This window comes from Oreochromis niloticus, linkage group LG23 (genome assembly GCF_001858045.2).
Source record: "Oreochromis niloticus isolate F11D_XX linkage group LG23, O_niloticus_UMD_NMBU, whole genome shotgun sequence".
Lineage (NCBI taxonomy): Eukaryota > Metazoa > Chordata > Actinopteri > Cichliformes > Cichlidae > Oreochromis > Oreochromis niloticus.
Window position 1 is genome coordinate 37862084 of NC_031986.2, and position 13962 is coordinate 37876045.

General features: G+C 39.9%; 1 protein-coding gene across 1 annotated transcript; it reads right to left on the reverse strand.

The window, feature by feature from the left end:
* Positions 1-405: 405 nt before the first annotated feature.
* On the reverse strand, positions 406-6978 carry nrl (neural retina leucine zipper). Its single transcript, XM_003439755.5, has 5 exons — positions 6755-6978; positions 4174-4990; positions 3779-4066; positions 2409-2624; positions 406-2140 (listed from the first exon to the last, which is right to left on the reverse strand). The coding sequence occupies exons 2-5, from the start codon at positions 4789-4791 to the stop codon at positions 1979-1981; spliced, it is 1284 nt and encodes a 427-aa protein (XP_003439803.1). The 5' UTR covers positions 4792-4990; positions 6755-6978; the 3' UTR covers positions 406-1978.
* Between the last annotated feature and the right edge of the window lie 6984 nt (positions 6979-13962).

A 13962-nucleotide genomic window follows, 5' to 3' on the forward strand; every position in this document is an offset into this window, starting at 1 on the left:
TATTATCGAAGGAGTGTATATGAACATGTTTTCTGTCAGAGTGCGAACATGGCCATGAGCAGTGGTGTGTCCCTCCCACACAAAGCCACAATAGACTCCGGCAGTGAGCAGCCAGGGCGCTATTATAGCCCTAATCCTGCTCCTATTATACAGGCCAGAGAGAGAGCGAGAGACACAGAGAGGGAGGTAGAGCTGAAGATGAGGTCATCCCAAACAGCACACACCCAGGGTCACTGCCTCACTATAGAGGGGCAGAGATAAAGAGAGAGATGGAGCCGGACATGGTGCTGCAGAGAAAAGGCTTCCAGGAGATTGACAGTGGGAGATGCTAGGATAGGTGAATAGAGAGATGAGGTTTAAACCTGTGTGCAAGGTGTTAAAAACCCCCCTGACACATCACAGGGGTGGTAAAGTAATTGGTTTATTGTATATGCATATGAAACCACACTACAACAGGAGCAGGAAACCATGATAAGGGCCTTTGTTGTAAAATAATGTTAATTCTAATCACAACTGAATAAAAGAATAAACTGTAGGAAAGTAAAAATACACGCTAATGGAATAAAACCAATAAAATAATTAGAATCAGTACATAAATAAACAATAAATACCAAATAAATAAGTGAATAAATAAAACAACAATTTATGTAACCTATACCCAAACAAAATAAATAACTCTAATGCATTAACCCTGGCAATAAATTCATGGGACAATTAAGAATGTGTCTCCATTAAGATTTTTTAAAATCTTTTTTTGCATTTTTTTTCATCCCTGCACCATAAATTTTCTGTTGCATCAGTAGCCCACAGTACCCGAGTCCACAGTGACCAGCTCTGTGGTGCTGCATGTTGTAGTAATATGAAAATGATCTGTGTTTTCACAGAGCAGTGTTTTTTGCTTTTTTGTTTTTTTTACAGAGGTATTCCTTCTGCCCAAAAATAGCTTCCTAGTCTGAAGAACTGGACACAACCACACAAATCATGCCACACTTTTTTTTCTTTTTGCTTGCTGAAATGGGTTGCCTCTTTTTTAATTTGCAGTTGCTTGAGTTAAGCACACTACCATCCCCGTGTCTCTGTATGTAAAAACCCATTCTCGAGAGCACACAGCAAGTCTGTTAATGGCTGAAATTTGCCAATTCCAACTGGCAAAAGTACATTTCTTTTCTAAAACAAAAGGTCAGTTTCCCCACTATTCATTTAACACAATCACTGGAAGATATTCTTGTACATTCTTTAATCTATAATTATTAATCTTACAAAGAATACCAGGTCTTGGTGAGCTTAAACACTTTGGTAGGCAACTGTGAAATATTAGCTTAACTGCATGCCATGGATACTTTATCCAAGCCCATACCACTCCACATCCAACACCACTGCACTACTCAGACCTCTGCAGCTTTAGCAGCTTAATATAAAAGAAAAAAAAAAACAACTACACTGAGCCTCAATCACTCACTTGCAGAGTACATTGCAAATATGTAATATTGCATAGATAACAATGTCAGACACTATAATAGTTTTATTGCAAGATAAAGCTGTTTTTTAAAATCCATTTTCAGAGTAGTGTTTGTCACCTGTTGCACTGATATCACCAGCAGAAGCTCTCAGGAAACTCTCAGTCAGTTTTTTTGTGCAACCATGATTCACATTTAAGTAAATCTGAGCCTGTGAAGCAGCCCAGGGCTGAGTCTAACCCTATCAATTAACAGTCAGTTCCCCTTTAGTCATTCAAGGGTGGTTTTCACAGTTGTATGATCCCCAAAACAGCCTTCCAAAGTCTGTCTTCCACTTTCTCTTTCACACATACACATGCACAAACACACACACACACACACACACACACACACACACACACACACACACACACACACACGCACACACACGTTCTTGTTTCTTCGCCCCAAGTCTGATTACTCATTATTGATTGCTCCACGCTGGCTTGTCTATTTTCTTTGTGCACCCCTGTGGATTAAACTCAGAGGAAGTAGTCAGGGGGCGGGGAAGGTGGGTTGCTGGTGTGGGTCGGCTGGGCGTCGCCACTGGTACCGTGGTTTGTGCTGAGCAACTTCTCATAGCGAGCCTTGTAGGCGTCTCTCTCCCTCAGCACTCGAGTCAGCTCACACTGTAGCTGTTCCAACTGATGAGAAAGGAGTAGAAAGATTGTAATTTATCTGCGTTTTGCTGAGCTAAAGTGCAAAGATGCTCACTTGGAGTGCATTATTTATTCTATCTGCAGAGTGTGTCAGCAGTAATGTCAGATGCTGCATGTTTTTGCTGTCCCCACCTACTTTAAAACCAGAATTTCCCATTAAAAAGCTGGCTGATATTAATGATTAATGTCAGTGTAGAAAAAGAGGCGAAATCTCAGGTTTGACACTTAGGGAAAGAAATGGAAGACTGTGTACCTGCTGGGTAAGCAAATGTTTCTCAGACTCCAGAGCGTGCCTGTGCTGTAAGCGCTTGTAGCGGCAGGACTGGGCATAGCCTCGGTTCTTTAGCGTGCGGCGTTTCTGCTTCAAGCGCACCACCTCGTCCTTGCTCACTCCACGCAGGTGTCGGTTCAGCTCGCGCACTGACAAGCTCACCAGCTGCTCATCAGAGAAACGCTCGTTCACCCCGCACTGATGAACAGATGGAGACGACACACATAAAGAATATGCTGTTTCTCACCATTAATTGGCAACAAGACACATGCAGGAAATGATGGGAGGGTGCGCAGAGTGTGAAGCTGGTTCTGGCAAAGCTTTAGATGGTGTACACATGATGTGTCAAACTGAGTGTGTGTGTGTGGTGTGTGAGCGTGCCTGGCTGTCAGGGGGCACATTCTGGCACCACATGTCTATAATCTGTCATGTAATCTGACTAAGTGTGGGAGACAGTTATCAGGATTACCCACAGCAATAATAGCAGATATTATCATAAGCTCACACTGTGTTCCATATAGAGATCCACCCAGACATCTTGATCAACCAGAACACAGATTATAAAGTTTATTTACCTTTTACATGCAGAGCAGAATATTCACAACTGAGTTATTAGTAAGACACTAATGTAGTTTTAAGCAGAAATACTTATCGACAAACATTTTTCTTCCTGAGGGCACCAATAACAGGACTGCTGTATATATAGTTAATGAATGAAGGGATGCACCACCCATGAGCGTCTATGCCTTTGCTTCTATTTATTCCCCATTCTTTGTAATGAAAACTGAGAAATCATTATAAAGTAATTAGAAAAAGTGGCTTAACTTTTTTTTTATTTTATTTTTTATAGGTCTTTTAAGATTTAGCCACCACCAAACTGGCATGACATAACACATAACAATCTGCAACGTTGAGCCAAAATCTTGGTGCATCCTTTATTGTAATAATGCAAATTTACAGTATAACTTTTAAAATACTAACATTTAGAAATTTACAGATGTCAGATTATAACTAAATTAAATTACAGAATACCTGCAGCTGCTAAATTGTTTTGGGAAAAAATGTTCCCAAATGTTCCCTTAGGTAAAGATTTATCTTCCCTTATTGTTGCCAGACAATCCTTAAAGTGATACTTCAGATAGACAAAGACATTAATAACCATGTTGTAATGGCCTAATCCTAATCCTTCGCTGGACCATCCTTCCCTCCTTCCGCCCAGCCTTTTAATGCAACTGTTTTCTCGCTTCACTTCTTTTCCCTCCAGGAATTTCCCATGGTTTATTGATTAACGCTTCCTGCTGAATATTATCATCATAATGAGCCCCTCTTTTCAATTCTGGATAGATTTGTACCTGATTGGTTTGTGGGTGGTGATGATGGTGATGGTTGCCATGCATGGGGTGGTGCGGGTGATGCTGATGATGGTGATGCTGGTGGTGATGAAGGCGGCCCTGGGGGCTGAGGGGTTGGGGGTATGGAGCAGAAGCAGGGTTAGTGTTGGAGAGGGAGGGAGGGCCTGATGAGAGGAAGACGAGTGGGCGATGGCACATGTCTGCTGCTTTGGCGCAGGAGATGTCACCTCCGCTGTCGCTGCTTGAGTCTCCCAGGTTGCTGCTTGAACTCTGAGAAAGACCTGGGAACTGAAGAGAGGAGGTGCAAATGATTGGGGGGGAGGGGATAAAGTTAGCTCTTTAGTGGGTATATGTATGATGAATCATAACACTGAGATAACATAAGAAATTCTTACCTGTGAGCTAACAGCTGCTGCAGCTGAGTTCAGTAGAGCCTCCACAGCATCCTCACACCCCAGGAAGCCATTCACCTGCCCTCTCTCTCGGTCCCCTCTCTCTGGCACCCCTCCCAAGGCTCCCAGCAAAGTGGCAGGCCCCGTCACCTCACCTCCAAACTGTTGCTGCAGTGCCGCCAGCCAGATCAGGTCCTCCAGAGAGGCTGGGGTCGGACCTTGAGGGCCGCCGTGGGCTGGGCTGCCTTCCACGTTCCCCTGAGAGCCGGAGCTGATGCTGGAAGTGAGACTGTTGGGTATGGAGAGGGGAAAGGAGATGGAGGAGGATGATGAAGAGAGGGAAGAAGAGCCCGAAGGGGGTGGGTGGGCATCGCTGAATGTGGGCGAAGGTGGCAGTGAGTTGTAAGGGCTGGAGCTCAAGCTTGAGTCCTGCGGTGGGTGGCTGGTGTACGGAGAGCTGGAGGGGTCGTGGGTGATACCAGATTTAGGGTACGCACATGGAGGAGGGAGCGGAGGTGTGTCAGATTTGACCTCAAACTTGAGAAGGTCAAAGTCGTTTAGGTACTCCATGGCCAGAGGGCTTGGGGGGAGAGAAGGCATGGGGAGGGAAGGAGAGGACATGATGTTTTTCGCTGCTGCTGCTGCTGGCGAGAGCTTCAACAGGGTTTTTCTGTGTGTCAGGATTGTTGAAAAGTCCAGTCCTCTGACTCAGTGCAGCTCATAGACAGCGGCAGTGGTGATGTCAGAAAGTCCACTGGTTGGTGAGTTTCTTTTGTGAGAAACTGTATGTCCCCTTTTCCTTGTCTCTGTTTCTTTTGTCCTGAAGAAACAAAGAGGGAAAAAAGGGTTTGGATGGCAGGGATAAGAGTAATGGGTGGTTGATATTGTCTATAAAGGGCTGATAAGCTGTAATTAGTGTTACTAATTTTGTGCAGCATAGATTTAGCACTCATAATTAATTTAAAAAAAGCTAAAAAAAAATGATGCAGACGACCCAGAAATATGTTTTTTATTTCATTTCACTCATTCTCTTTCCTTATTAAAACTGGATGCCTACATTACCCATAATAAAAGCTGACAATGATATTTGAGGTGTGTTCTGTTGCAGGCCTTAGGCTGCAGAGGAGTGGTAAGCTCACATGCATCTACATCCAGATTATTTTCATTTGAACTTAATTTCCAGCCTTGACTTTAAATTAGATATTGCACTACTCCTTTAAGTACTCCACAAGGTCTGTCAGCTCATTCATGAATACATCTAAAGACCCCTTTAATTTAATCACTTTTAACGCCATATCAGTACAATATTGGGTCATGATAGTCATTTACTATTAAAATTAAATTAAATTGTTCGCTATAGAGCACTATATATTATATATATATACCTCATATATATATATATATATATATATATATATATACTTCAGTCAAACTGATTCTATCATGAAATGCCTTGAAAAAAAGTTCAGTCAGAAATGGGTAAACGTCAAGGTAGGCTGTGTTTGTATGTTATATTAACACACTAATCTGCAGCACACACCTCTTGCCCCCACACATGTAAGCAGTTTCGTGCACTTTAAAAAGTGCATTTCCTCTCTTGTAATTATATCAGTACTGAGTGTCACTTTTCTTCTTTTTAAGATCTCCTGGCTAAATGAAGAAACTAAATAAAATGTGCCGTCAGATGCCTTTTGAAAACATCTTTTTCTGCATGTCAGGTTTTGCATTTTGAATACTTCCATGTAGAAATACTTTCCACGCTGCTCAGGAAATGTAATATATCTAGAAACATCTGCTTGCTGAACTCATAAGCAGTTGAAGCACAGGAATTCACAGGCTTAATCATTTTTGACAGAAAGATCCACAAGTCTCAGAGAGCAAATCCAATTATCGAGCACTTCAGACTTTAATCCAGAGGCCAAGACTTTCTAAAATGTTTTTATACAGCTGTAAATTTACTTTTAGCAGAAATTCATAACAAGTTAAAAGTAACATATCAAGATAGTGAAATGTCACCTTTTTTATGCATTTGCAGTCAAATTCAGGTTCAAAAACTTGTTTTACACAAAAAAAGAGTTAAATGAAAATATTTTAGAGTAACTTACAGAAAATTTGAGATGATAAATGAGTTAAATGTTAACATAATAAGTCAAAACATTCAAACACAAATGAAGAGGCTAAAAGTAGTTTCCTCACAATGTAACTGAAAAGTTCAACACTTCCATTACGCTATGCTACGGCGGTAAGTGCATCAAAGAAAGCTGTAAGTGGTTTCCGCCAATACTAATTACAGACCTTCAGATTTAATAGTTGTTATTAATAAAATGAACACCTAATTAAAAAAGTCCACCTTTGACTAGTGCCTCTGCTTCACAGCTCATTACTTTCACCCCCTGTGGCTCAAAATGGATTGTAAAAGAAAGCAAACAGTGACAAGGCTCCATGGAGGCCTCAGTCTGGCTCCGGACCAGAGTTACAGCAAAAATACACACACACGAGAGAAAAAAGTAGAGTGAAAGCAGGCCGAGATAAAGGCCCGATGTGAGAGACGGTCAAACAGGCAAAGTGACTGAAAAGATCTTACCGTCGGTCATAGAGAAGGATGGTTACGAGCTCTTGTCAACGTCCCCACTGAACACACACACACACACAAATAATCGACTGACTGGTTGACTGACACGTTTGGAAAGAGACACAGAGGAAACAGAGTGTGTGTGCATGTGCGTGCGCATGTGAGTGTGTATAGCACTCTGCTACTGAGTGCCACTGCCCCCTTTCTTTCTGTCCACTCTGCTGCAAATCCCTGTTTGCAGCAATCCCCTCCTCTCTCTCTCTCTCTGTCTCTCCCCTTCACATCCCTCTCTCATGGTTCACAGGCATGTTCACGCTCTCTGGCAATGTCTCCCCCGCTTCACTCTGTCACCTCATCTCATATTTTGTACACCTGTTTCATTTTCTCTTCTTGTTTTACTTGTTTCTGTTTCCTTGCATACACCTCACACACATACCTCCAAATTCTCAACTCTCTCCTTTGATGCGACATAAAATTTCTTGCAGAAGAAGCAAAAACACTTCATAAATGCACCGCTTCGTTCATCAACTACATTTCAAAGCTGTTGTTCTGCAAAACAAGTATCGCTGACACTTCTGAAAATCATGAAAGTTTACTCAATTATCTCTGAATATTTATCTCTGAGTATAACAACTTTAACAGTTGTGTTGCTGCAAGTTGGACTGTAGGCTCTGTGCTGCCTCACAGTGGATAGTCACATATACTGAACTGAAAAGGAGTCAAGAGCAGCTCTGCTTTAACGCTAAAATGCTATTAAATATTGAACCTGTGAGTTGTTACAGTCAACCAGGTTAAAGACAAAGTTTTAAAAACTCTCTAACCCACAGACCCGTCACTGTAACCACTTAAGGTCAAATGAGTCTAAAACTATACACTGATTGTGTTGTGTTTCCATCTGATTGGCGCCTTTTTGTTCAAATGTTTCACTGCAATGGAAGATGTTTTAAAAAGAAGCAGCTGTAGAGTATTACTATCAAGGTCACTGGATGTTTAACAACTTACCCAAGACTCACAGACTTGTTATACAGTAACAAAAAAACAACAACAACCCACACAAGAACAAATAAATATGGGTGAATTTATTGAAAAAATCTTTTTAAATTACACGATTTAGATAAAAATTGTGTTGCAGCAATTGGACACTGTCATTTTAAACCAGTGTCCAACGTACTTGTCAGCAGTGGTGGAATCTGCTCATGTACTGTGCTTTGGTTTAATTTCAAGGTACTTTTATCTTACTTGAATATATTCACTTTTTAAAATTCATTGCGCTAACTTCACCAGAGAAAATAAAAAAATGTAGCACAGGTTTTGAATATCTAAACCAGCTGGCTGTTGGTTTATTCTAACATGGTTTTATGTTGACAGTCTACAACATAAAGTAATTATATCCACTGATACAATACAATATCTATAATTTTTATAGTATTGCTTTTGTGCATTTGATGCCAAATATTTCTCAATATTTTCTCTGCATCATTGCAGGTCTCTACCTTACAATATAAAATGCCTTGAGGTGACTGCTGTTGTGGTTTAGCTTTATATAAATAAAACTGAATTGAATGGTTTCTGGTGTAATTTCTATTACCACTGTTTAATATTAAATAAATACATACCAGCAGTGATTCACCCATTAGGCTCATCCCGTTTATGGATTTAGTCAAACAAAGTAATGAGTCTTAATTATGTATTGCCTACTGGCCCCAAAGGCAACCAGCACTTCTGCGCTTCATTATGTCTGGATTAATTTGTAGCAGTATAAGTTAATATCATTTTAAACATAAAAGACTGATAATTTAGATGAATGACTGAAAATGTATCAGTGAACAGTGATCTCACTAACTGGATATGTTTTCAGCTGGTAGATATTCACCACTGTGGGTACAGACCCAAAACATTTCAACAAAAGGGTTCGTGATTTGAAATTACCACCCCCCGCGTCGCCTTACTACCCTGCCTCTCACAGTTAGGCTCAAAATCTGTGAACTAATTCTGTTTTTTTTTCTTCCAAGCCATTGAAATCTGCAGAGAAATGCACAACAAGCGTTTCTCGATGCTCCTTAAAAGCTAAACTTGTTAATCCCGAGTCTCTCAGTGTCTTAATAGCGTCTCGTTCAGGAATCAGTAAGTTAATAGTGCCTTCACAAATCTGATTTGGACTGTAAACAAAACCTTCATTGAAAGCAGACATGCTGACTCGTGGAAAAAAAAAGCACAAGACTGACAAACAGTTTAGTATTTTACTATGTAATTAAAAAAAAGAAATCTTTAATAAGCAGAGATGTTACTGACAGCTAAATAAAATTTAATAGACATAATAAAATAAAAAATTTTAAAGGTAAAAAGCTTCTGTTCTCTTCTTTCAGTTTCTGTTTCCTCTGCTCTCTACTTTAACCTCTCTATCTGCCCATCGTTTGTGTTTCCGGGGAAAGCTTAGCAGCTAAACCAACAGGGCCTCCTGTGAGGGCGAGGGACAAAGAGAGGGAGAGACACAGAGGAACTTACCTCATACTTCATGACAAACACACAATTACTCCTCCTGCATCTACACACATTTATCTTTTAGCATCTCAGTGCGCCTTACACACAGGTGTGACCTAAAGTTGATTCAAATGATTCACTGTTCGTTTGCTCTTTTATTTCAGAGGCAAAGGTAAGTTTTGAGGTCTTGTGATTAAGATAACATAGAAGAGGTCGACCAGTATGATGACTGGCTGGTGTTGTTTTATCACATGAAACAAACAGTGAAAAAAAGGCTTTTTTCTTACATAAAGTAGTAGTAGCAAAAAGATTCTTGTAATAATTAGGAAATTATGTCATCATATATCAAAGAAGCTCTGACTCCTTGTAGCAGAGTAGCATCATATTTGAGCATACTGTATGCAAAGTCCAGCTGTAACTTGGTAACAAGTAGTTGGAACAAAAACAATGATTTTTCTTTTCATTACCATAATTTTTCCATATCATGCCTGGCATACTTTAATTAGAGTACAATGATATATTGAGCCATATACAGAAGCTTTTTTGCATTAAAAGGCTGATAAACCAAAGCCCAGTTATATAATAACAAAAAGTAAGAAAAAAAAAATCCAAACTAACAGAAAAAGTTAGGCACTGGGGACAAAGGCAAGAAACATGGGACTGCACATGAGGGGAAACAGATGATGACTGAGGTAAATAAAAACTAGATATAGATGGCAGGCTGTTTAGTTTATGAGACACAGCAAAGAGAAAGAGGGGAAAAGAATAAAGACAGAAAGCAAAAAACACAACAATTCACAAAAGAAAAACAAAGTACAACATGATGACACGATGTAGGGAAATAACTATAAAGACCAACTAACAAAGACAGAGAAAATAGGAACGTAGATGCAATGGAGAATGGGGAAACACACACACACACAAAACTCAAAACCAACAGAAACATGACGTATGTATGCAGATACGTCATTAAGTTAAATCTTTGATTAATGATGTTAATTCATGTATGGCAATTCTTTACTTTTGCTTGTTTTAATAACCATGAATTTCAAGTTATTTTGCCAATTCTGACTTATTTTCTTAGAATTCTGGGTTAGTAAATCAATATTTTGAGATAGTTAACTTGAAATTTTGAGATAACAACCAAACAATTTAACTTATGAATGGCAATTTTACACAGTTATGCAATATATTTGAGGCTCTAAGGGTATTTTGTAAACCTTTGCCCTGCTAATTCGTAGTCAGGCTTGGATTTGCTGAGGAAATGTTTAGCTTAGCTTTGCCAGGCTAATTGTGATTACATCATATCCTGTTTCCTGTCTTCATGTTAAGCTAACTGACTCCACGCTATGACTTAATATCGTCCATGCAGATAAAAATATATTAGTCTTACAATATATTTAGAAAGAAAATACATCATACACTATTACACTAACATTTCTTCACAACAGATAAAACTGAAAACACTCCCTTGCAAGATGCTTTTAGATGTAAATTGATGATCTGGCAGAAGAGACTCTGAAAACTTGAGCAGGCTATTGGCCCTGACCCCCTGAATGTGACACTGACCCCCCCATCAGCTCTTAACCCGGTTTCATAGCCTTCAGCATTACTACTTAGAGGCCCTGAAGGCCAACAGAGGACATGACTTGGACTATTTGTTACTGTACTCCCCCCCTTACTTCTGTCTTGAACCCTGCACCACAGGAGCTACTGAGAAACTCAGGATGAGGCCAACTACAAACAGCAGGAGGAAACAACTTGTTGACAAGAAGCAGGAGACATGAGTAAGAGAATGCAGACAGATAAGACAGAGGGAATGAGAGAGTGACTGATTTGAGGATAGACCTGGACTGTTAGGACAGATGGTGTTAGGTGGAGGACTGTAGGGTCCCAGTAACTCGGTCTTATGCCACAGATACATGTCCTAATCCTGACTAACTCTGCTACAAGCAACAGGCTTACCCGTCTCACCTCACAGGGGCTCCCTCCCTCATCCTCCCTCTCTTTGTCTCCTTCACTCTTCATGCACACACGCAAACACACAGAAACAACACAGTACCGGTACTCAAAAAAGATACGTGACCGGTCGAATAACAGAGAATTGAAAAAAATGTGTTATTAACTGTATTTATGCTTTATATTTTGCCCTGCTTTTACAACATATACATGCACAATTTTGAGTTTTTTTGACTGAAATTTTATTTGTAGTGGCTTCAAAAAGTAGTTCCTATATTAAAATGATTGATGACAAGTATTTTGGCTTTAACTTGAAAGCGACATTACAATTAATATACTACTAGGATGTATTCCTAGGGCGGGGCGACCGTGGCTCAGGGGGTTGGGAAGGGCACCTGTAACCGGAAGGTCGCCGGTTCTGATCCCCGGCCTCTCTGTCCTGGTCGTTGTGTCCTTGGGCAAGACACTTTACCCTACCGCCTACTGGTGTTGGCTAGAGGGGCCGATGGCGCGATATGGCAGCCTCGCCTCTGTCAGTCTGCCCAGGGCAGCTGTGGCTACAACCGTAGCTTGCCTCCACCAGTGTGTGAATGTGAGCGTGAATGAATAATGTCATTGTAAAGTGCTTTGGGTGCCTTGAAAAGCGCTATATAAATCCAATGCATTATTATTATTATTATTATTATTCCAGTTCTCCTAATTTATTGACTTATTTATAATAGTAATTATGATAGTCATCATAGACTTTATATAAAGGATGGCTCAGATTAATAAAGTCTATATGTAATTATTTTGACATCAAGAGGGAGATTTTTTAGGAACCCGGTGCTCTGCATTCTCTGGTAAATCACAAGGTTTGACCATGGTTTACAAAATTAACATCACATGGGACTCAGTAGGATGCATAACTAGCAATTAAGCCAATAAATTCATCACAAATACATTTAGTGAGGTCATAGATCCCAGGAGAAGTAGGATAATTTTACCTTAGACTTGAATAGAATTGGATATTCTTTTGCAACCTGTGGAGTGCCCACTGTTGCCTATTACAAATAATACAGTTTTTTAAAATATATAGTCTTTTATAAAAAGTCTGTGATTATTATATGCCTTTTGTGAAAATGGCATATATGCAGCATTTATCAACTGCCCGTTTTGAACACACTGCATCCACAGATCAGCCACAATATTAAAACCACTGACAAGTGAAGTGAATGCCATTGATCATCTTGTTATGATGCAACGTTCTGCTGATGTGGCTTCTGGTGCACCCAGATGTGTAAGCCTCTAAAAACTGCTGCCAAATTCCTGGGGCAATCCACAGGACAGCTCCAGATGTCCTGTTTGCATCCCCCAACTGATCAGAGCACGATCATCACAATATTCTGCAGATTTGTTTCATTGTTTTGGCTGAATTGGTGTATAACTATAGGCTGCTTACACTTTACCTTATGATGAGCAAGCAGAAAACCCATGCAGCATGTTGTGATGCATTCATAATGACCGAGTACATCACAATGGCTCATTATCTTTGGGAAACAGCCTTTTGCATAAATATTCTATATACATTCTTCCTCTGGGGACTTTGCTTATCATTTAACTTCCTTCTCCTGGGTCCTCTAAGCCGAGTGTTTTTCTAACAGGCTTCTAATCCATCACTTCAGCTGCTAAGCTTTAAATTGCCCATTTAAATTTGACTTTGAACTTGTGCACCTATAAGCTTATACATTTCATATCCTGTAAGCTATTTACAGTCTTTTATTGATTTCCACTCCAGACCGTCTTACTCATCTGAATGGAATTATGAGGCTAGTCACGGGATTAGATCTGATTCTCCCTCTGAAACTAGTGTCAGATTAACAGATACCTGTGCCTACATAAACCATCTGTAATGTACACATAAGCTGTCAGAAGCACTGCTATTACCTCACCCACCCTAGCCTCAACCATCTATTCCCACCTCAGATCAATGGATACACTTATCATCTCTATTTGTACACTTCTACTGATATTTTGATATTTAAGAGTTTAATCCTTTGGAGACATTTGCCACAAAACAAGCTACAATCTTAAAAGGAAAATAACACATATTATGATGTTCTTACTATTATTTATACACATAATGCTTGAATACTGATCACTTTAACTGGCATCATAATTATGCACTTGCAGAATATAAAATCCATTAATAAATGAACTCTTCATTTGATCCATAAATGCCATAATTTTCTTTTTTTTAAAATAATCAATTAATGACAGACTCTAAATCTGACAGTGTAACATGTCTATGAGCACAACATCACATCAACACTAAACACGCAAACAAAAAGTATTAGACGGCTTTAATCTTTAAAATAAAAACAACAAAGATGAAGAGAGATAGAAATCGGGGGTGGCAACAGACAGAGAGACAGAGGCGGTGGTTTTGGAGGATGAGCATGAGGAAGAGAGGGATGAACGGATTAAGGTGGTCGATACTTTGGCTCCTCTCCCAGACTGAGAGATGACACTAAATCTGTTAATTCATTCCCCCTCTATGCCCCTCCCTCTATCCTCACTCGTGTGGCTGTTCTGATTCTTAGCCCCCCCCCCCTTGGTTATCCTCTTGCGGGATTAGGATATTTTTACTGTCATTCTTAATGTCACAAACACTTCAGGCACTTTAATGCTAATGCTATTCCCTGAGTTAATAGTGCGCCTCACTTATCAATAATTCAGATGCAGTAAAACTTTCAGTGAGATCGTCAAACTTTTTGACAGTATCTACATTTGTGCAAGAA